Source organism: Coregonus lavaretus (genome assembly GCF_964263955.1).
Source record: "Coregonus lavaretus genome assembly, chromosome: 31".
Taxonomy (NCBI): domain Eukaryota; kingdom Metazoa; phylum Chordata; class Actinopteri; order Salmoniformes; family Salmonidae; genus Coregonus; species Coregonus lavaretus.
Genome location: NC_140018.1, coordinates 30,365,135 through 30,388,625, shown reverse-complemented (window position 1 = coordinate 30,388,625; position 23,491 = coordinate 30,365,135). Strand labels below are relative to the sequence as shown.

The 23,491-nt window shown below is 40.3% G+C and overlaps 2 protein-coding genes across 2 annotated transcripts; one reads left to right on the top strand and one right to left on the bottom strand.

The window, feature by feature from the left end:
• Positions 1-1,094: 1,094 nt before the first annotated feature.
• On the bottom strand, positions 1,095-6,262 carry LOC311107154 (paired box protein Pax-1-like; the record flags this gene model as incomplete). Its single annotated transcript, XM_084149650.1, has 5 exons — positions 1,095-1,739; positions 3,619-3,829; positions 4,004-4,137; positions 5,092-5,718; positions 6,259-6,262. 5 exons carry the CDS (start codon positions 6,260-6,262, stop codon positions 1,651-1,653), a joined length of 1,065 nt encoding a protein of 354 aa, XP_084005776.1. The 3' UTR covers positions 1,095-1,650.
• A 15,037-nt stretch (positions 6,263-21,299) lies between these two features.
• LOC311106587 (homeobox protein Nkx-2.2a-like) lies at positions 21,300-22,516 on the top strand (the record flags this gene model as incomplete). The annotated part of the gene is made up of 2 exons (XM_084148969.1): positions 21,300-21,543; positions 21,966-22,516. The coding sequence occupies 2 exons, from the start codon at positions 21,300-21,302 to the stop codon at positions 22,514-22,516; spliced, it is 795 nt and encodes a 264-aa protein (XP_084005095.1).
• Positions 22,517-23,491: the final 975 nt, after the last annotated feature.

Sequence of the window (23,491 nt, the reverse complement as noted above, 5' to 3'; positions counted from 1 at the left end):
GCTAAATGACTAAAATGTCAAATGTAATGTATATTTAGTCTACACTTGCAAGGCAACCTATAGCTCACACGGATTGGATGGGTGAATACCCATTCGATCAGAATTCAGTTGAACAGATGTAAGCTGTACACTGGAATAAACAATTATCAAAAAAAACAAATGTGCATAGAGGGAAACTTGAGCTGTGAATGTGGCCCGTCTGGTTTAATCCGTCAGGGATAGTTTGCTCACCGTCAACAATTTATCAAACCCAAGTTCGAATGTTTTCTGAAGATCAACACAGTATGCAGTCCCAAATGTAGGTACATTGACAATCTATCAATTTTAAGCGTCGTAAATGCTTCTCTTGGCGTAGCATTATTAGCTTTAGCTTTACAACATGTTTGTCTTGTATCCTTCTATGATTATTGATGCAAACAGTGAGTAACCGCAGTTGCGCACGCATGACTTGCATCTCTGCGTGGTTTGGATTGATTAGGTGCGCCAGAGGTTTGTGTACAGCCGGTTCTGATACGGTATGTTGGATTATCGGGGGTTTCGTGTTTGTCTTGAAATAGGCTATCCAATGGATGTGTCATTGTATGATTTGTGTCATGGTCTGAAGAGAGCGAGAGAGCGAGAGATAGAGAGAGAGAGAGAGAGAGAGAGAGAGAGAGAGAGAGAGAGAGAGAGAGAGAGAGAGAGAGAGAGAGAGAGAGAGAGAGAGAGAGAGAGAGAGAGAGAGAGAGAGAGAGAGAGAGAGAGAGAGAGAGAGGAGAGAGAGAGAGAGAGAGAGAGAGAGAGAGAGAGAGAGAGAGAGAGAGAGAGAGAGAGAGACCAAGCCTGGCGGTGGCATCTGGCCAAGAGTATATGCCTACAGAGATACCATCTTGCAAGGCGCCGAAAAGTGCGCAGCATCATTAACTGCAGAAAAGCTTGGTTTGCACGAATTTGAAGGGAGGCATGGTGAGTGACACATCAGGAAAAAAGTTGTTATACTAAATCATTATACCAAGTTATTTTAACAAACACAATTTTATCATTTTAATTTTACCAGGACCGAACAATATAAACTGCAGGAATTAGGCAAATCCAAAGATATGAAAGAGGCATTTCCCGTTTAGCATGCCTTTATTAAGCACAGTTAGGCTATAAAAATATATAATACAGCTTTTGCGGATTTAATTTACAAAATTACAAATAGGCCTACATGATATTGCTAACATTTTGAACTTTCCCTTTCAGGACATAGGCCTAACAAATAGAGATTGTTCACGTTTGTTTGAACCCAGAGAGCATGCAGGACTATCTATCATCTGTCATGAGAAACAATGTGACCTCAAGACAATTAGGCTGGCTACATAATTAGTTTTACACAATTTCGATTGGGATGAGTTTTGAATGAGTGGAATATTAAATATATAATAATGAAGTCCTAATCAACACCGCTGCATTGGTGCAGGTGAACAAGACTGTACCAACATTCATGTCGACATTCGATTATTTTACATTTTTAGCCTATTGGCATGCAATGCAATTACACCGAATGATGTTGAAAATTTAGGTTCGTCACTTACTAGTGGATTATTCGTTTTTTGAAATCCTTTAATTGTACGCATTTTCTTTAGGCTACATTGCCTGTGATCTTGACGGTCCGTTGGTTTCGTTGGGCTATGAAGCTGAGGTCCGGAGAGATAGTCCGTGTACGCTCAACGCCTCGTGCTGGGGCTTGCTCAAGGGACTGGGAGGTTTTCTGTCTCCTGCGAAAAACAAACAAGAGATCAGAACAGTGGGCACACAAAAGCATGTTAGCTGTTGGTCCCAATGCCGTGGCAAGGAGAGCAGATATCGCAACACAATCTCCAAAGAAAACGCCATACTTCACCATAACTGCAGCAACAGAGATATGGCATTGCTGGCCGTTTAAATTATTGCGATATCTAGACAGAGTAGTCTTTCATGTCTCATCTGACATAGATCAAGGTTATTGGACTGTCAATAGTAGCCTATCAAATGGTTATGGAATCATATTTGTCCATTGTATTGTAGGCCTAATATACTACTGAACAAAAATATAAACGCAGCATTTAAAGTGTTGGTCCCATGAGCTGAAATAAAAGATCCCAGAAATGTTCCATATGCACAAAAAGCTTATTTCTCTCAAATGTTGTGCACAAATTTGTTTACATCCCTGTTAGTGAGCATTTCTCCGTTGCCAAGATAATCCATCCACCTGACAGGTGTGGCATATCAATAAACTGATAAAACAGCATGATCTTTACACATGTGCACCTTGTGCTGGGGACAATAAAAGACCACTCTAAAATGTGCAGTTTTGTCACACAACACAATGCCACAGATGTCTCAAGTTTTGAGGGAGCATGCAATTGGGTACTGACTACAGGAATGTCCACCAGAGCTGTTGCCAAATAATTAAATGTTCAATTTCTCTACCATAAGCCGCCTCATTTTAGAGAATTTGGCAGTACATCCAACCGGCCTCACAATCGCAGACCACGTGTAACCACGCAAGCCCAGGACCTCCACATCCGGCTTCTTCACCTGCGGGACCTTCTGAGACCAGCCACCCGGACAGCTGATGAAACTGATCAGTATTTCTGTCTGTAATAAAGCCCTTTTGTGGGGAAAAACTTCATCGTTGAAATTGTTGCATGTTGCTTTTATATTTTTGTTCAGTATATGTAGCAATCTTCCTTCACAAAAACAGTATCTTCTAAAAAATATAATAAGGCTATAGGCCAAGCAACTGACATCAAAATGATTGGATAAACAGCAGCATCGATTTTCCAACAGGGTATACTCAAGCATTTAATGTAAAATGGTGCTCATTGGTTTAACGTGAATTAGGCTATATCTTCATGACGTTTTTTTTCTCCATAGGAATAAGTCGAATGTATTGACATCGCTAATTTCATGGTTGTACCCCTCAATGACATTTGTATCTGTAAAAAGAAAAACCTTCCATATCGGCGTATCCGTCGTTAAAAAGCAAACGCAATAAAAGCTTGAAAATAGGAACATAATGTAGCCTAACTTTTCTTCGCAAATTGAATAGACATAATTTGAACATCATAATTGCTACTTTATATTTTTATGAATATGTAGGCCCAAACGTCGAAATCGTTATAGTAAATAAATCGGCCTATTCAAATATTATTAATGGTTTCTTCCTGATCAGCTACACCTATAGGCCTACAGTCATCACCTGAGTGGGTACTGATGTGCTATACCTATAGGCCAGAACGACTTGCACAGTAAATAAAGTAGCCTACACATACAATGTCTTCTCTCAGAGGACTTAATGGTTTCCTTATGAGTCGCCCAGCGCAGCGCCTGCTCTGTTTAGCCTATGGCCGAAGCCTATGGCCTGTTATTACATACAACATTATTTAAATGTCAACCGTTGTCTTCCTCGACCCCCTAATTAGGAACATACTGTTGGATCGTTAGCTTTCGACCCACAGGGTGTAATCTTTTTTTTGACGAGTGCATTTACAAATTGCTGGTGTTTGATTGACAGCTTCCTTAGCCGTGCCTGCCATTGTTCTTCATTCAAATATCACCTGAAGATTTGAAATGTAAAAACGTATAGCTAAGTACTCAGACTACATGGCTTACCTTCTCGTGCTGAGTGTTTGAAGGACATTGCCATGTGAAGGTCTCCACCTTGCATCGTTGCTTCGCTGTTGGGGTGGGCCAGGCTCGTGCTCTGAGACTGCCAGTGGTGTCCAGTTGTCATATAGTTACCTGCTGGTCCACCATACACCCCGTATTGGTTTGGGGGAGAGTAGGCACAAGCAGGAACATAACTAGATAGGTTTGAAGAAGACTGGAAAGGAAAAAAAAAAAAAAACGAATTTTAAGCACAGAGAAGCAAAACGCCCCAACACTTTTATGCATGCATTGCATTTACAGTGGAAACGTAGTGGAAACGGATTTCTGATCAAACTATGAACATATTCGTTGTTTGTGTATTGTTTGTGTATTTGATTCATAAATGTACCTGAGGAAACTTGATGTCTGCCTCTAGGGAGGATTTCTCTATTCCGTTGACACCATGGGCAGAGGAAAACGTCGCTCTGTTTACGCTCGCCCACTCCTCCATTTTTGATGGGTACCCCTCAGCTCCAGCAATGGCTGTGGAAAATGTTTCAGTGTAGAATATAACATTATTCAGCCTACAAACCACTTTAGGTTTTTATTCGATACATATCGATATTTTCAGATCTACCTCTGCTGAGGACAAAATCCCTCTTGCACAAAGACATGTTATGATAAACAGGTAAATTCGTGTGGAAATTCTTCGCTAAACACACACTTCAACCAATATTTACTTTCGAAAATCAGATCGAATGTTTTGGCCACAATGTGTTCAATGCCATGTTTTTTGTAAGATCTATCATGAGATTTTATATTTTAAACATTCTTGTTGATGTGACACCTATAGTATGTGTGTGTTTGCCTGTTGGACTTATAGAGGCATGATTACATGCGATTATAATGCTATATTCTGAAGAGAAACAATGACATCCCAAATAAAATAAGACGTTAAATTAACGTTCATAATGGGCTACAGGTTCGTTATAGAACTATGAATAGGCCTATTAATAGCCAAACCACAAAGTAGTCCTCAAACTGACAGGCTATCCTTATTTGACCATTGACACATTTCGAGATGATTTAGCATCCATATTTATATCAGATGTGTAATTTGGCTCCTTTATCAATAGGCTATTATTTATTAACTTTCGTTATATGACTAACGTAGGCATATGACTATTATATGCATAGCCTATTAGGCCCATAAAACCGTTTCTCTATTTTACAGTTAAATCTATAATGTTATTTTATTTATCAATCTATGTCGTTTAATATAAGTTGGTTGTTTTACGTTGTTTCTCATTCATATGGAATTGTATGAAATATCTGTTTGATGGACAAGCCACACTGATGCGTAAATATTGAAGAATTATGCATATGGAAATATCGCCGATTTGAGAAGTGTGTATGCACTCAGTACTGCCGTTTCTGAAGAAACAACTGAGCTGCAAGAGTCAAATTCAATGCAAAATATATTATTTTGTCACCAACCTGCAGGGTCCATGAAGGCACGGATGCCCAAAATGTTGCTGACTGTGTGCACGGAAGGCCAGCCATGGCGGGAGAGGCTGACATGGCCCGGCGTGACGGGTATACCGGGACCGCTGCCAATTTTAGTCCCAGTGGGTGACATTGCGCTGGGGTATGAGTACGGGTACATGTGGTTGTAGGAGAGCTGAGGAGGGGTTGGCTTGCTGTTCTCATACTGGCCAGGCTGGGAAAGATTTCCTATTTTGTTGCGTAAAATGCGGCTTATGGAGCTAACGGAGGGAACGTTATACTTATCACACACTGCATCTGCAAGAAGCCTGTCCCTGATCTCCCAAGCAAATATTCCAGGGTCTCCTTGTTTGTAATCCCTTATGCTTTTCACCACGTTGGGTGTTGTAACCCGGGGTTTACTTCCTCCTATGGCACCTGGCAGTATCGAACCCGTCTCGTTGTATCTCGCTAGTATCTTGCTCACACAGCCATGAGAGACTCGAAGCTGTCTACTGATGTCACACGGTCGTATTCCAAGTTGAGCTAATTCCACGATTCTAATCCGAATCGAATTTGGAAGTGGTCGTCCGTTGACAAATACCCCGCCAAGCTGGTTTACTTCTCCATATGTTTGATCTGCAAGAAACAAATTAGGAATTGCATTGAGGTGCATTGACTCGACAGAGCAATGTTACGGTGTTTTAAACAAATAGCATAACCACAATAGCATGTGTAGTTTATAGCCTAGCTTAATGCGCAGTGCGCACTCAAGTTTACAAAGCACCATTCCCTATACTTGATCTAACCTATATCATTCGTACATCATTAAGGCTTCAAATAAAATGTCCAATAACCTATAATGATCTCAAACTTTGGAAAGCAGCTCAATACAAATGTGTCTTAAAAATACATGGAAACAGAGACATGGACGCTGCCATTGGAATGATACATGGATGCACGCATTTGAGAATAGGATACTGCAATATAATGGTAAAACCTCTAAATCTCTGTTTATGCAAAAATGTTCTCCTGATGAGTCCATGCCAAATCAATCATGGCCCACTGGGCACAGAACTCAATTCAAAGTTTATTCCACATTGGTTCAACGTAATTTCATTGAAATGACGTGGAAACAACGTTGATTCAACCAGTGTGTGCCCAGTAGGGTGTGCTTACCCATTGCCTTTGGTGTGAGATGTTGTCCTTTACCAGTTAAGAATGGCCGAAAAGTGCAGTTTCTCCCCTCTGAACATGAGATGAGGAAAATGGTTTTGCTGTGAGTTTTTCCTTTAGCTCTGCTCTTTCATTTCTGGTAAGATGATCGAAGACGGCGAGTTTGGGCAAAGGGACTGAAGTGATTTTTGTCCCATAGGAGGAAATCTGTCCATCCCGAAGGCTCAAGATTAATTTGACGCGTCCATTACGTCAATCTCCTTGGCTGCGCTCAAGACTCTTTCCCCATTTCATTGGTCTCCTCCTTCGCGTGTATGTTAGCCTAGGCTACTCCACCGAAACTTTTCCGGTTTTTGGAGTTGAACTTCTGTCAAGAGGGCTTTGTCACACCGACGAGAACTCTTGGAAATCGGAGCAAACATGCGCTTGGAAATTAAAATCCAACGAAAGTTATTCTCCATGACAAGGATGTCTCTGTTTAAATATATTTGATTAATAATGTCTAGAATTAACTTGCATTTGGGGCAGTTCTTTTTAATACATTTACGGGTTGATGATGATATGGACATTTTCGGCCGTGGTAAAGGTTTGCATTATAACGTTAATTTGCAAGGGTATTAGCATTGTTATCCATCCGAAAAGTTACCTGCAGTCAATGAAACGTGGACTGGAAGGCATGAACCTAAATAGACGTGTGCTAAAAAACACATTGAAAATCTGCCACTTTTGTTTGAATATACCTACCTTCCCATTATTGCAATTAATTTAGTCTGCATGCGCACAATGGTCATATGAAAACCACACTCAATTCATAACATTTCTAGTTTAATAGAATACAAACCATTTCTAACATTGCATTTTGAGGGATCCCTGGTGTGCTTGATTAAGGGAGTGATGATTACTTTGGTTACCCATGGCTAAGGCTATCTAATAAATTGGCCGCATGGCTGATCGATTATTATCATGTGGATGGAGCCTTTGAGTTTCTGTAGTATTCAAAGATGATTGATGATATACTTCATGATGGCAGGGAGCTTAATGGGTAAGCGTTGTGCCAGTAATCGAAAGGTCGCTGGTTCTAATCCCCGAGCCTACTAGGTGAAAAATCTGTTGATGTTCCCTTAAGCAAGGCACTTAACCCTAATTGCTCCTGTAAATCGCTCTGGATAAGAGCATCTGCTAGATGAGTAAAATGTAAAGGACCCTTTTATTTTCCAAATAAATTGTATAGCTATTGATTATGATAGGTCTATACTTATCAGACACATGTAGGCCTACGAATAATACACTCTTAACACCAACAAAATAAGCAAATTATTTGGACGTTTTTGAATGCACAGAAGTTCGGTGACCAAACATCTGTCATTTTTTTACTGTAAGATTCTCTTTTTAAAGCTACAGTACCCTCAGAAAGTATTCATACACCTTGACTGATTCCATATTTTGTTGTGTTACAGCCTGAATTCAAAGTCAATTACATAATTAAAAACATTCACGTATCGACACACAATACCCCATAATGACAAATGTAAAAAAAAAAAAAAGAAAAGAAGAAGACATTTTTTGCAAATGTATTGAAAATGAAATACATAAATATTTCATTTACATAAGTATTCACACCCCTGAGTCAATACTTTGTAGAAGCACCTTTGGCAGCAATTACATCTGTGTGTCTTTTCTAAGTCTCTAAGAGCTTTCCACACTTGGATTGTGCAACATTTGCCCATTTATTTTTTTCAAAATTCTTCAAGCTCAGTCAAATTGGTTGTTGATCGTTGCTAGACAACCATTTTCAAGTCTTGCCGTAGATTTTCAAGTATATTTAAGTCAAAATTGTAACTCGGCCACTCAGGAACATTCACTGTCTTCTTGGTAAGCAACTCCAGTGTAGATTTGGCCTTGTGTTTTAGGTTATTGTGCTGCTGTAAAGTGAAGTTATTTCCCAATGTCAGGTGGAAAGCAGACTGACCCAGGTTTTCCTCTAGGATTTTGCCTGTGCTTAGCTCCATTATGTTGTTTTTTTATGCTGAAAAACTCCTCAGTCCTTAACGATTGCAAGCATACCCATAACATGATGCAGCCACCACTATGTTTTAAAATATGGAGAGTGGTACTTAGTAATGTGTTGTATTGGATTTGCCACAAACATAACAGTTTGTATTCAGGACAAAAAGTTAATTCCTTTGCAAATTATTGTATTACTTTAGTGCCTTGTTGCAAACAGGATGCGTGTTCTGGAATATTTTTATTCTGTACAGGCTTCCTTCTTTTCACTCTGTCAATTAGGTTAGTATTGTGGAGTAACTACAATGTTGTTGATCCATCCTCAGTTTTCTCCTATCACAGCCATTGAACTCTGTAACTGTTTTAAAGTCAAGATTGGCCTCATGGTGAAATCCCTGAGCAGTTTCCTTCCTCTCTGGCAACTGAGTTGGGAAGGACACCTGTATCTTTGTAGTGACTGGGTGTACTGATGCAACATCCAAAATGTAATTAATAACTTCACCATGCTCAAAGGAATATTCAATGTCTGTTTTTTTTTTACCCGTCTACCAGTAGGTGCCCTTCTTTGCGAAGCATTGGAAAAGCTCCCTGGTCTTTGTGGTTGAATCTCTGTTGGAAATTCATTGCTTGATTGAGGGACCTTACAGATAATTGAACAGTGCCTTGCAAAAGTATTCAACCCCCTTGGCGTTTTTCCTATTTTGTTGCATTACAATCTGTAATTTAAATGGATTTTTATTTGGATTTCATGTAATGGACATACACAAAATAGTCCAAATTGGTGAAGTGAAAGGAAAAAAATAAATGGTTTTAAAAAATGCTAAAAAATAAATAACGGTGGTGCGTATTCACCCCCTTTGCTATAAAGCCCCTAAATAAGATCTGGTGCAACCAATTAACTTCAGAAGTCACATGATTAGTTAAATAAAGTCCACCTGTGTGCAATCTAAGTGTCACATGATCTGTCACATGATCTCAGTATATATACACCTGTTCTGAAAGGCCCCAGAGTCTGCAACACCACTAAGCAAGGGGCACCATCAAGCAAGCGGCACCATGAAGACCAAAGAGCTCTCCAGACAGGTCAGGGACAAAGTTGTACAGATCAGGGTTGGGTTATAAAAACATATCCGAAACTTTGAACATCCCACGGAGCACCATTAAATCCATTATTAAAAAATTGAAAGAATATGGCACCACAACAAACCTGCCAAGAGAGGGCCGCCCACCAAAACTCACGGACCAGGTAAGGAGGGCATTAATCAGAGAGGCAACAAAGAGACCAAAGATAACCCAGAAGGAGCTGCAAAGCTCCACAGCAGAGAATGGAGTATCTGTCCACAGGACAATTTTAAGCCGTACATGTTTTTCATCAGCAGGGACTGGGAAACTGGTCAGAATTGAAGGAATGATGGATGGCGCTAACTACAGGGAAATTCTTGAGGGAAACCTGTTTCAGTCTTCCAGAGATTTGAGACTGGGACGGAGGTTCACCTTCCAGCAGGACAATGACCCTAAGCATAATGCTAAAGCAACACTCGAGTGGTTTAAGGGGAAGCATTTAAATGTCTTGGAAGGGCCTAGTCAAAGCCCAGACCTCAATCCAATTGAGAATCTGTGGTATGACTTAAAGATTGCTGTACACCAGCGGAACCCATCCAACTTGAAGGAACTGGAGCAGTTTTGCCTTGAAGAATGGGCAAAAATCCCAGTGGCTAGATGTGCCAAGCTTATAGAGACATACCTCAAGAGACTTGCAGCTGTAATTGCTGCAAAAGGTTATGCACACTCAAGTATTCTGTTTTTTTGTCTTATTTCTTGTTTGTTTCACAATAAAAATATTTTGCATCTTCAAAGTGGTAGGCATGTTGTGTAAATCAAATGATACAAACCCCCCCAAAAATCCATTTTAATTCCAGGTTGTAAGGCAACAAAATAGGAAAAATGCCAAGGGGGGTGAATACTTTCGCAAGCCACTGTATGTGTGGGGTACAGAGATGAGGTAGTTATTAATTAAATCATGTTAAACACTATTATTGCAGACAGAGTGAGTCCGCACAACTTATTATGTGACTTGTTAAGCACATATTTACTCCTGAACTTTTGTAGGCTTGCCATAATAAAGGCATTGAATAATTATTGACTCAAGACATTTTCGTTTTTAATTTGAAATTAAACATAATTCCACTTTGATATTATGGGGTATTGAGTGTAGGCCAGTGACAAACAAATCTACATTTAATCCATTTTGAATTCAGGCTGTAACAGCAAAATGTGGAAAAAGTCAAAGGGTGTGAATACTTTCTGATTGCTCTTCAGCTCATTAAAGTGGTTGCATTATAAATATTTTGCATGCAGGCCTACTGTGTATTTTAGTCTTTGCCACTCTTTTTCTCTGAAGAACTATATTAATAGTTTATTGGTCCACGCTATTTCTTGAAATGCAACATTTCTTTCGTTATAGCCTTTAATATCAGCAAGAAGGCGTTTGGGTGTTGTTTAATTCACTACATTTATATAGTTTTACATATTCATTCAAATTGATGACGAAAGATCTGCACTGATATATTTGCATTAAAATAAAAAATATGAAACTTTCTTTGTGTTTTTTTGTTAGATAGGCCTATGCTATAGGCATACTGCGAGGAGACTCATTCTTTATTTAGATGATTACTCCTGAAAGTATAGGCTTATACCCGTTAAACTGGTAGGCTATGGTTTCAATTTTCTTTATTTGTTTCTTTATTTTATTGAGTAAATCTCAGCGTTTGCTTTTTTGATTGAATGTTTGTGAGGATGATGATCTCATCGTTCAGTCAGAAGACTTGATCAAGACAAGGCGCGTGGAAGGCAAGACGTCATTGCAAATAATATAGACTACAGGGCATATCCACACCTGCATGTGCACAACAGATCTTTTGATAAGATTTTGATGTAGGCAGCCCAGTGTATTTATTGCACATAGTTCCAAGAAAGACACACCTGGTTTTGTGATTTAATAATAATTTGGTGGGAGATTATATTTGTCAGATTTCATACATGTAGGCCTACAGCCCAGCTAGCACATAACGTTGTGAGAACGTGGTGGTCCTATGGTTATTTTACATACAACCTTCCCACAACTTTCTGGGAATGATGCAGAATAGAAACTTGGCTTTGGGACATTCTCAGCACATTTAAGGAACTTGACAAAAAATAACATTATTTATACTTCAACAGAACATTTCCTAAAAGTTCAAACATGGTTACATTTAATTTAAATGTTGGGAATGTTCTGGGAATGTTCTCCAACTGGTTTGACATTGGGAATGTTCTCAAATAGTTAAGAAACAACGTTCTTTTGTGGGAATTTCAGTACTTCAGCATAACGTTTCCTACTGGCTTCCTCATGGTTCTATTTAAAGTCATGTTCTCAAATTGTTCCAAGACTGTTAAGAAACAACATTATTGGGCCTCCCGAGTGGCACAGTGGTCTAAGGCACTGCATCGCAGTGCTAGAGGCGTCACTACAGACCCGGGTTCGATCCCGGGCTGTATCACAACTGGCTGTGATCGCGAGTCCCATAGGGCGGCGCACAATTGGCCCAGCGTCATCTGGGTTAGGGGAGGGTTTGGCCGGTGGGGCTTTACTTGTCTCATCCAGCTTTAGTGACTCCTTGTGGTGGGCCGGGCGCCTTCAGGCTGACCTCGGTTGTCAGGTGAACAGTGTTTCCTCCGACACATTGGTGCGGCTGGCTTCCGGGTTAAGAGCGGTTTGGTGGGTCATGTTTCGGAGGACGCATGACTTGACCTTTGCCTCCTGAGCTCGTTGGGGAGTTGCAGCGATGAGACTAGATCCAAAAATCCCAAAAAAACATTCTTCTGTGATATTTCCACATGGTTTTATTAAGTCATGTTCTCAAATTGTTCCGAGAATGTTCAGAGAAAGTTCTAAGAATGTTAATTAAAAACATATATATTTCGTTCTCAGCATCAACAAAACTCTCTCTATCCTCTATTTTGTTAAAGGCCCAGTGCAGTGAAAATTCTGTTTTTCCTGTGAAACTGATGAAACTAACACTGTAAAAGTGTGAAAAACATGGATCAGTGTTATTTCCTGATAGTTGCTGGTTGAAAATACAATCTACACAGGACCTTCTAATCAGCAGGTTTGCATGGGCGGGAGTTTCGGCTTTCCATGGTGACATCACCATGCGGTAAATTGGTTAATAGACCAATAACAAAGAGAGTTCCAAACTTTTCTGCCATTAACATCTAGTTTTCAGTTTTCCCCTCCCCACTCAGACCACTCCCAGACACTCCTCGCAGAATTCTTGCTTGATAAATAGTTTTTTGCTAAAAAGCTATTTTTGTCAATTTTAATGGAAATCTATTACAGTACGGTACTTAATTGTTACCCAGAAATGATTTGATATTTATATAAAAACGGTTGCATTGAGCTTTTAGGTGTGTTCAGGTGTTTTGGCCTCGCCCAATAATTGGCCAGACCTGATCTTAATTAGTTCTTATTTCTTTTGAAATGGGGTCTGTTAGAATAGATTAAAAGGAACAGCTCTGTATTGCGTAAAAAAAACCTGGCATGCTAGCTCCATCCTGGTGGCGCAGTGGACTAATTCCATGATAGAGAACAGAAGATTATAGGTTTTCATGATTATTGCCTAAGGAAATTAATTTCCATGTGTCCTATTTGTGCTTAAAGTTTTAAAAAAGTTAACCCAGCAGTGTTATTAAAAGTCTTAATGAAACATTCAGTGAAAGTTTTAAGGAAGTTATTTAAATAACTCAAAATAATTTCTGTTCTCAGAGCGTGAATAAAACCTCCCAGGAAAACTTTCAAGGAACCAGAGTAAAACATTCTCAGAACCTCTCTGCAACCTAAAAATAAACATTACCAGAACAGGCAAAATATTCACTTCTGTTCTCAGAACGTTTAAAAAACGTTCAGTTTTACTGGTCAGGAAACATATGACTTAGTTTCCACAACCAATATCATACGTTCCCACAACTTCCAAGGAAGCAAATGTTCTAGCTGGGAAGTGTGTATTATAAGCATGTGTGAATTGGAAATGTGTTTTTTGTATATCGCAACTCTCCCTGAGACACCCTTGGAGAGTGGGGTCACGGCAATGGTCAGCCATTATCAACAGCAAACCTGGAACAACTAAGATTATGTGCCTTGCTTAAGGGCAATTTTCCCACCTTGTCAGTTCTGGGATTCTGACCTTTTATTTACTGGCACAACGCTATAACCACTAGGCTGCCTGCCACCGACATGTGACTTGGATGTAGTACTCTGTAAATCGATATGCTGATCACAATTGAGAGCCCATCCATGTCCTTGGCTTGATCTGATATGGGTTTGGAGATGAGGTGTGATGCATTCAGTAGGGAAATTTAGGTTCTGCAAGATATTCATTTTTTAAGTCTATTTTCTCAAGAAAATATTTCAATAATATTGACAATTCCACATAAATATCCTACACTAATTTACATGCAGTCTACAAAATGAAAGACAGTCAATGTTTCCTTTTTGGATAATCTGTTGTTAGATGTGAGCTCCATCTCATGTTTTCCCTGTTGCATTAACCTGTCTGTGGGGCCCCTGACTGGGTCATCTTGCTGCCAGGACTTGGCTGTGCAATTCTCTGCATCCTCCAGATGAGGCTGTGCACATCATAGAATTACATGTATATAGAACACAGTCATGTATATGTTCTCTATGGTGCCCATGCCATGGATGGTCTAGACTCTATGGGCCAGTTTCCCGGACATAGATTAAGCCTAGTCCTGGATTAAGAATAACAATAACTTTTAATTGAGATTCTCCATTGAGAATGCTTTTTATTCTGCATTAAAGTTAAGTTACCATGTTCCTATAGGGCCAGTTTCCTGTACACAGATTAGACCTAGTCCTAGACTAAGTGTAAATTATAGCTGCCCAGACACTTCAGCCTTGTTAATCTCACAATTTGTTAAATTCTCTATTGTAGATGTCAGTTATATCCATATGCACAATAAGCCGACATAAGTGTTCAGACTATTTATATTATTGGATGGCCATGTTGTTCTCTCATATAGTAACATCTGATAATTAAAGAGCATGTTTGGAACAATTCAAGTCATCATCTTGAAAGTTGTCACTAAAGAAGAGTTCTTAAACTGATATTTACATTTACATTATTTAACAGACGCTCTTATCAAGAGCGACTTGCAGGAGCAAATAGGGTTAAGTGCCTTGCTCAAGGGCACATCAACATATTTTTCACCTAGTCGGCTCGGGGATTAGAACTACATTTACATTTGAGTCATTTAGCAGACGCTCTTATCCAGAGCGACTTACAGGAGCAATTAGGGTTAAGTGCCTTGCTCAAGGGCACATCGACAGATTTTTCACCTAGTCGGCTCGGGGATTAGAACTAGCGACCTTTCGGTTACTGGCACAACGCTCTTAACCACTAAGCTACCTGCCGCCCATGTATGAATAACATACATCATTACACTGTAATGCAAGAAAAAGGAGGACATTTAAGTCTCATTACATAATTATTTTGCATACTGCTGGATCATCACTTAGATACACACCTTATGAACCACTCTAGGTGGCACAAAGACTACCTATTTTCTGCAACTGTAATTATTCTATCAGTATGATGACCTTAGCTGTTCCCTGTGCACTACTAGGTACAATAGAAAAGCACATGTGTTTTGGGTGGAACCGCGTAACCACAGAAGAGGTCATTTGCAGAGTTTTAAAAAACAAAATAATGGAGGTCTGACTTTTGACATGACTCTTCAATAAGTTCCCTTACAGGAAAAATACAGTTATTCTATTCTCAGGAGCAGCAGCATTGCAGTCTCTCCAGTCCTGTAGAAACTGCATGGTGGCCATTGTGCATTATGTCCACACTTACTGTAAGAGACAGCTGGTTAACGGTGAATATAGTACAGCCCTAACTTACTCTACAGGCCAGAGACAATGTACTCTCATACTCAGTTGACCGCAAGTCCTGGATATGTATATTTATAGATTATGCAAATATACTTATGAGGCAAATATATATAGTATCAGTATGACTGTTAGTATGTATGTATTGTAGTTATAGTGCATCATATCGTATGAGAGTTGCTCAAAAGAAGAAAGCCATACCACTAAGGGGTGGAATTGGGGGAAAAGATGAGAAGTCAGTGAATTATAGAATTCACAGCGGGCGATCAGGACTGTCAGTTCAGTGGTGTTTACCTCTGGCTTTGGTCTCCTTATTAGCAGCTATAGGTTTTCCCTCCTTTATATTCTGCAGAAACGAATACAGCAAGTTATATGCACTGTATATGAACCGGTATTGGAACAGCAGAGTGAAATCAATTCATATCCATTTCTAACCTCTGTTTGTTCAGATCAAATTCACATCATTTGGAACTTGGCACCTTCACAAACATTTTTTGTTCCTTTTCCCCTCTGTGTGCTCTCTTCATTCATGGTAGTGAGAACCTGAGGGCAGTCTCAGATCAGGTGGATATGGAAGAGTGAAGTGATGACACTGTTGCCGTGGATGCGGGATGTTTAGGACATGTTCTTTAACAGAGGTCAAACAGGCTCCTCTCTTTGTCTTGTATTAACCTATCTATCCTGAGGCCGAAGCTGTCAGACTTACTGTTAGAATGTCATCATCCAATAAACAATATTTTGCTGTTCTACATTGTTGCAGGGATATTTCACATACTGTCTGTGTGAATTGAACTTGTTTTTCACAATCTGAAAGCAATTTACTGCAATCTTTCACTTGAGACCTTTGACTGCTGTGCAGTCCTCTTGAGAGCAAACCGTTTTCTTCCTGTTGATTAATGCCTCTAACCTCTGTTGTCAGTTTGATTACTGATGCAAAGGCGCCTCCATCTGGACAAATATGTACATTACAGTTCTTATCCAACTGCATTACCTATTATTTTGGATTGATCATGCTATTTGAGGCTCATTTGCATACCTTTATGCTTTGCAGACCGGTCCGGTTGAATTACAGGTGCAGTGTTAGTATTTCAACTGTGATTACTTTTATTATGCCTCACACATCTCCTAGTGATGACACTTATGTTGTCACCAATTGGTCACTTTATCAGTGACCTCATCTACTGTCATCATCAAATTAGTGATTGAAATGCTGACATGTAGAACATGCTCTAGTCTAGTTAAATTATGCCATCTGCTAACTTAAATTGAAAATAGTTTGATGGGGAATTCTACTAGTGGATGTAAGACAGTGTCTGTGTGTGCCAGTAGGTGACACGCTTGACAAAGAAGTACTTCTGAGAGCAATGATGGGATTGATTGAGGCTTTTGTGTGTGTGTGTGTGTGTGTGTGTGTGTGTGTGTGTGTGTGTGTGTGTGTGTGTGTGTGTGTGTGTGTGTGTGTGTGTGTGTTTATCTGCCTGTGCTTACTGTGCAGGCAGTTGTAAATGCTTACTCCTCCCTCAGTTGGTAGAGCATGGCGCTTGCAACGCCAGGGTTGTGGGTTTGATTCCCACGGGGGGCCAGTATGAACAACAACAACAAAAATGAATGTATGCACTCACTAACTGTATGTAGCTCTGGATAAGAGCATCTGCTAAATGACTCAAATGTAAAATGTAAATGCTGCCACTTAGACAGTGTCACTTACCAATGTTGTGGTAACAGTGTGACAGGTCCACCTAGGTGCCCTGCACCCTGACACAACTTCATACTGGTGGCCTTTCTACTGACTCTGAAAAACACCAAAAGAAAGATGCCCAGGGTCCCTGCTCATCTGCGTGAACGTACCTTAGGCATGCTGCAAGGAGGCATGAGGACTGCAGATGTGGCCAGGGCAAGAAATTACAATGTCCATACTGTGAGAAGCCTAAGACAGTGCTACAGGGAGACAGGATTGACAGCTGATCGTCCTCGCAGTGACAGACCACGTGTAACAACACCTGCACAGGATCGGTACATCCAAACATCACACCTGTGGGACAGGTACAGGATGGCAACAACAACTGCCCGAGTTACACTAGGAACGCACAATCCCTCCATCAGTGCAATAGGCTGATAGAGGCTGGACTGAGGGCTTATAGGCCTGTTGTAAGGCAGGTCCTCACCAGACATCACCGGCAACAACGTTGCCTGTGGGCACAAACCCACCGTCGCGGGACCAGACAGGACTGGCAAAAAGTGCTGTTCACTGACGAGTCGCGGTTTTGTCTCACCAGGGGTGATGGTCGGATTCGCGTTTATCGTCGAAGGAATGAGCGTTACACCGAGGCCTGTACTCTTGAGCGGGATCGATTTTGAGGGGGAGGCTCCGTCATGGTCTGGGGCGGTGTGTCACAGCATGTTGTCATTGCATGCAATGGACTGAGCTTGTTGTCATTGCATGCAATCTCAACGCTGTGCGTTACAGGGAATACATCCTCCTCCCTCATGTGGTACCCTTCCTGCAACTCATCCTGACATGACTCTCCAGCATGACAATGCCACCAGCCATACTGCTCGTTCTGTGCATGATTTCCTGCAAGACAGGAATGTCAGTGTTCTGCCATGGCCAGCAAAGAGCCCGGATCTCAATCCCATTGAGCATGTCTGGGACCTGTTGGATCGGAGGGTGAGGGCTAGGGCCATTCCCCCCAGAAATATCTGGGAACTTGCAGGTGCCTTGGTGGAAGAGCGGGGTAACATTTCATAGCAAGAACTGGCAAATCTGGTGCAGTCCATGAGGAGGAGATGCACTGCAGTACTTAATGCATCTGGTGGCCACACCAGATACTGACTGTTACATTTGACTGTTACTTTGACCCCCCCTTTGTTCAGGGACACATTATTCAATTTATGTTAGTCACATGTCTGTGGAACTTGTTCAGTTTATGTCTCAGTTGTGAAATCTTGTTATGTTCATACAAATATTTACATATGTTAAGTCTGCTGAAAATAAACGCAGTTGACAGTGAGAGGACATTTCTTTTTTTGTTGAGTTTATATGCCTCACAATTCTCTATGTAGCCTATTGCAATTAGATCTGCAATAGGGTGGAACTAAGGGTTTTTCTAATGCATTTGGAATACTTTGGTACTAAAGTATTTTAAATATGGCCAGGAAGTAAACTTTTTGTCTGATTAATCTGCTTACAACTCCTTAATGTCAGAATATATCTGATATGTAATTTAGCTGTTGAATCGATACAGTGTTGCATAAAGAAATGCCACAATTGTCACAATCTAGTTTTTTCCCCTTGCCCTAAGAATTATGTTTATTGTGGTGTCCAATGTCCTGGATTTTTGGGGTGCTCAAACCCTAAAGGCTAGAATAAACCTTTACCGCTCTATCTGAGAACCTGCTGGGAATGGACATGTGGGATGTTTCTTTACCGCTCTATCTGAGAACCTGCTGGGAATGGACATGTGGGATGTTTCTTTACCGCTCTATCTGAGAACCTGCTGGGAATGGACATGTGGGATGTTTCTTTACCGCTCTATCTGAGAACCTGCTGGGAATGGACATGTGGGATGTTTCTTTGTTTGCTTATTTGAGATCGCAGAGAAGCTTCTGCTTGGTCATGTCATGATTTCTCTCTCTTGGGCTGAGCCCAATTGATTATGTTGAAAATGTAGCAGTAGTTGCCAAATGCCAAGTAGCATCATGATGTGTTGATAATAATGACAAATAAGGTTCACAATCTGGCAAGCATTGACCCCGAACTTCACAAACATGCCTTTGGGCTATAAACATTCACCTAAGATCATGAATATGTGTACTTTAATAAGCCATTTATCATTCCTATATCAATTACAGAAAGGTCGTATTTGACCTGAAATAAAGCAGTGTACATTTGAAGGAAGGACCCTTCAGAGAGTGATTATATCTCAAGAAGCAGGCAACCAGAACGTGCATGGCCACAGTGAAAGATGATTCGACTCTTTAGGCCATATAAGCAGCAGTGTGTACCATAGAGATTGTAATTATATGGTGTGTACACTGTGAGTGAGAGAGTAAACATGTAAATATCAGTGAAGTGGTCTTGTATGCGATAGCCTCTCACCCTGTCTAAATGTGTTTGAGAACCGCTTTACTGGTCAAACAAATACGCAAGTGCTACCAAAGTAAAAACACAATAATAATAATAATGTGTGTGTGTGTGTGTGTGTGTCTGTGTGTGTGTGTGTCTGTGTGTGTGTGTGTGTGTGTGTGAGAGAGAGAGAGTGTGTGAGGTAGAGGCTGGGGGGGGGGGGGGGTCAGAGATGAATGAAGAGATAGTCCATTGAAAGCAGTTGAACACCATGACAACTAGGAGGAACCACGGATTTATTCCAAATAGTTACGGCCCATTGTAAGGGGACGTCAATCATCTATTATCTTGCCCCCGAAATAAATGCTAAATCTCAGCCTGCACAAAAACTTCCAAAAGAAGCAGGACATTTGTCTACATTTCCTCCATTGTCCCGCAGCTTAGCAATCGGTTTGTACGTGTGTTTGCTTAGTCCGACCACCCAGGACGTCCGGAGGATTCGCTGAGAACGAGAATCATTGTCACCCACATCACATACTAGATGAGGGCATTGGAGCATAGAGAAGGGGAGAAGAAAAACATCTAAAAAGAAATAATATGAACATGATAGTCGGCGTCTTATATTGACTCAAGAGCTTATCATTCTATTTCCCACATGAATTAAACACGACCAATTGCTGCAATAAAATAATTGTTATTGTTATAAAGAAATTGGAAGCTAATATTCCCAAGGGATATACTTGTATTACATTGTGTAGCAATGGGTATGCCAGGTGATGCATGGGCGGATGGGTGCTGCGCTGCAACCTGGTCTCAGAGCATTTCTTATTATTCTGTAAATAAATCCGAGACACTCCATTTTACCATGATATATTATATGATATGTATTATGTTCGCGTTATTCGCCCACCCATCCACCCAGACCAACAACGCTACTTAAGTAACCATCTGTCTTATGTAACCATACCAAACGTAATAGTCCATGAGACCAGGCGGTGCAGTTAGATATTTATGACAGAGATAAATAGTGAGCAGAACTAATGATATGGTAATAAGTATCATAGTAATACGGACGATAAGGACCACATGAATAAGTTTAGCCCAATACAAATTCTGTACAGGCCTAGTCAGTGTCCCAATAAACTGAATGTATTATTATTTTTCTTAGAGCGTGTAATTTATCCAAATAAAATAGTATATAGCCTATCAACACCTTGCAGAGATAAGACGCTTAAATTGCAAACAACATTCTATGTAAGGCTATGTTTCATTCATGATAGGCCCTATACGCTACTTGACTTAAGCCTAAACCAAAATATTGACCTAAAAGGATTTCATGAATTAGCCTACTAATATTACACAGACAAAATTCAAATGTCGATCTTTAGGGTAATAAAATATATCTCAAAATGATGTTTTTGGTCTTAAATAACTATATATTTGTGTGATGCTTTGAAGCAATATATTTTAATGGTTTGTATGTAAATTACATGCAGAAACGTCCCTCCCCATCTCGGTAATTAACTGTCCCATAATACCAGTCATGACATTTCTGAAGCACCAATGACAGAGGTTCGGATGTCCCCAAACCCTAGCATTTCACACCCAGTCTTCATCCACTTGACTCCAAGGACCCGCCTACACACGTTTAGTCTTTCTCCGTTATTCCGATTCATTTCCCATTACTGATTCAGTGTTTCAACGAACCTTATATGGACCAATCCGTCTGGTGATGGCTTCCTTTATGCCAGTGCTCCTAGTCATGCTGTATCCATGAGCCTCTCCTCTCCATCAACTTCTGCGCTCCTCCATGACCAGCACATTGGAGTCCTCTCGACGAGCCAACGGTGAACTACCGCATGCCGATTAAGTCTCCGTTTAGCTTGAATTAACCCAAAGGACACAGCCTGAACATCTTAAAACCTAATCTTGAAATACTATCCTCTTATTCAGTTATACAGGTTCAGAACAGTAGCAGGAAAATAACGAACTCTTGTTTACAGTGCGCGCCACAGACTTTCTCACACCATGTCGTTCAGCAACACAAAGACGGGCTTCTCTGTAAAGGACATTCTGGATCTTCCTGACACCAATGGAGGTTCTGAAACGGAGGAGACTGAAGATGAGAACGAGGTGGAAGCGACTGAGATATTGACGCAAAATCCATCTTCTGAAAACACTGGAAATGTGCCCTACAAGAGCCTTTTGTGTGATGGTGGTGGTAATCCCTACTCAAGATGGCTTGCCTCCTCCAGCACCATGCAATATTCATGTGAGTAGCTCTTAAAAAGTTCGTTTCGTAAACATCGATGTATAGGCCTAATTTATTTGTCCACTTCCTAGTCATATCTCATCCGTTAAATTATCGGCCTATGTCATTATTATAAACATTTGCATTCATGTTTTGTTTTGTTTTGCAAAAGGTCAACCATTAGTCTATCCATGTCCAATCATAATGTATGATATTATCCGTTTGTAAAGCAATTTCATCCGGGCGTAATTAGCCTATACATGCATAGAGCCTTATCAAAATATGTTCATCATTGTCACCAATAGGCCATTGTTTTCGATTATTGGTGGTCTCTACGATGAAGATATGTTTTCAGAAATTAATACATTTATGTAGCCCCATTTCATTGCGTTTGTTGTCAATCCTAGTTGATAACCAGACCCACTTTGTTTCCTTTCAAACAGTGCATGGTTTGTCAGTTGATTCTCGAAACGAACCGAAATCTCCAGAGCTGTCCACTGACGAATCCCAAGATATCGACAGAGACACCACAGGTGACAGCAGCGACTCCGGAAAGAAGAGGAAAACGAGGGTGCTGTTTTCCAAAGCGCAAACCTACGAACTTGAGCGACGATTCCGACAACAGAGATATCTCTCGGCGCCGGAGAGAGAGCACCTTGCAAACGCACTACTACTGACACCAACCCAGGTGAAGATCTGGTTCCAGAATCACCGGTATAAAATGAAGAGAGCACGCGCTGAGAAGGGTATGGAGATGGTTCATCTCGTGTCCCCAAGACGGGTGGCCATTCCGGTTTTGGTTCGGGATGGAAAGCCATGTGACACTAGCAAAACTCAGGAACTTGAGGCCTCATTCAGGGATGGAATACCTCTGTCGGCGTATCGCGCCTATTCTCTCCATCATATGCATATGCGCTCTCACTACAGCCCTGACGCCATCTCACAGCTGCCCAGTGTGCGTCATATGGCGCAAATGTACCAATGGACTTGGTAGACGATGGATACTTAAAAAAATTCAACAAAAAAAAATCTAAAGAAAGGGATTGGAATTGGATTTAAATTATGATCTCTATTTTACTCACATCAGAGCTGATTATTCGGTGGCCCATGAGGTCTGGACAATGTTAGGGTTCTTGAGATTCCGTTCGTTTTAAAATGTTTACCAAATGAATGTTATAAAGGAATGTTATTTATGTTGTAAAGTGCGCAAAATGCTCATATTATGATTTAATTTATGTTTTTGGGTGGACTGTGGATTGATCTTGAATATTTATGGCCGTGAATAAACCTCTGTCAGTTCGATGTGGTTATTATTGATTTATTAACCTACATTAAATTACTTTTATATTGGCACAGTAAGGGGAATCGAACAGAAACTTGGATGTAAATGTTTCGTTATTTGTGAAAATTGTTACATGCATAAATGCCATTATGCACAAAACTAGATGAAAAGGAGTTCCCTTTTTAAAGTAGCAGCTCGTGCAAAACCTGTTTAATGACTTCCTGTATCTAATTCGGTTCAGGTTTTACGTTGGATCACAAAGTAAAAATGGAAACAAACAACTCTGAAGAGAATCTCTTGCAAACACAGTCTGGACAATTTCGTTGATATCAAAAGTAAAAAGTGCTTTTCCGAGTTATGCATAGGCCTACAACAAAATACTTTTTTTTGTGATGTTTTCCTTACATTTCTAAATTTAAAAGCATGCATGGCTTATTATAGGACTACAAATGACCAATTAAGTTAGAAGAAAAAAAATCCCAGTCCAATTCCAACCTTCTCCAATATCCAATATTTGCTAAAACATCAAATTAAAAACATTTCTCACTCTGTTTTTCATAGAACTGCATTGCTTATCAATTCACAAAGAAACCCAAAATATAGAATTGAGTGCAGCTGTGGATCTTTAGGGGTTTGCACATGCAGAATGGAAAAGAGAGGGGATGTTGTGGCAGTGGTGGATGGAGA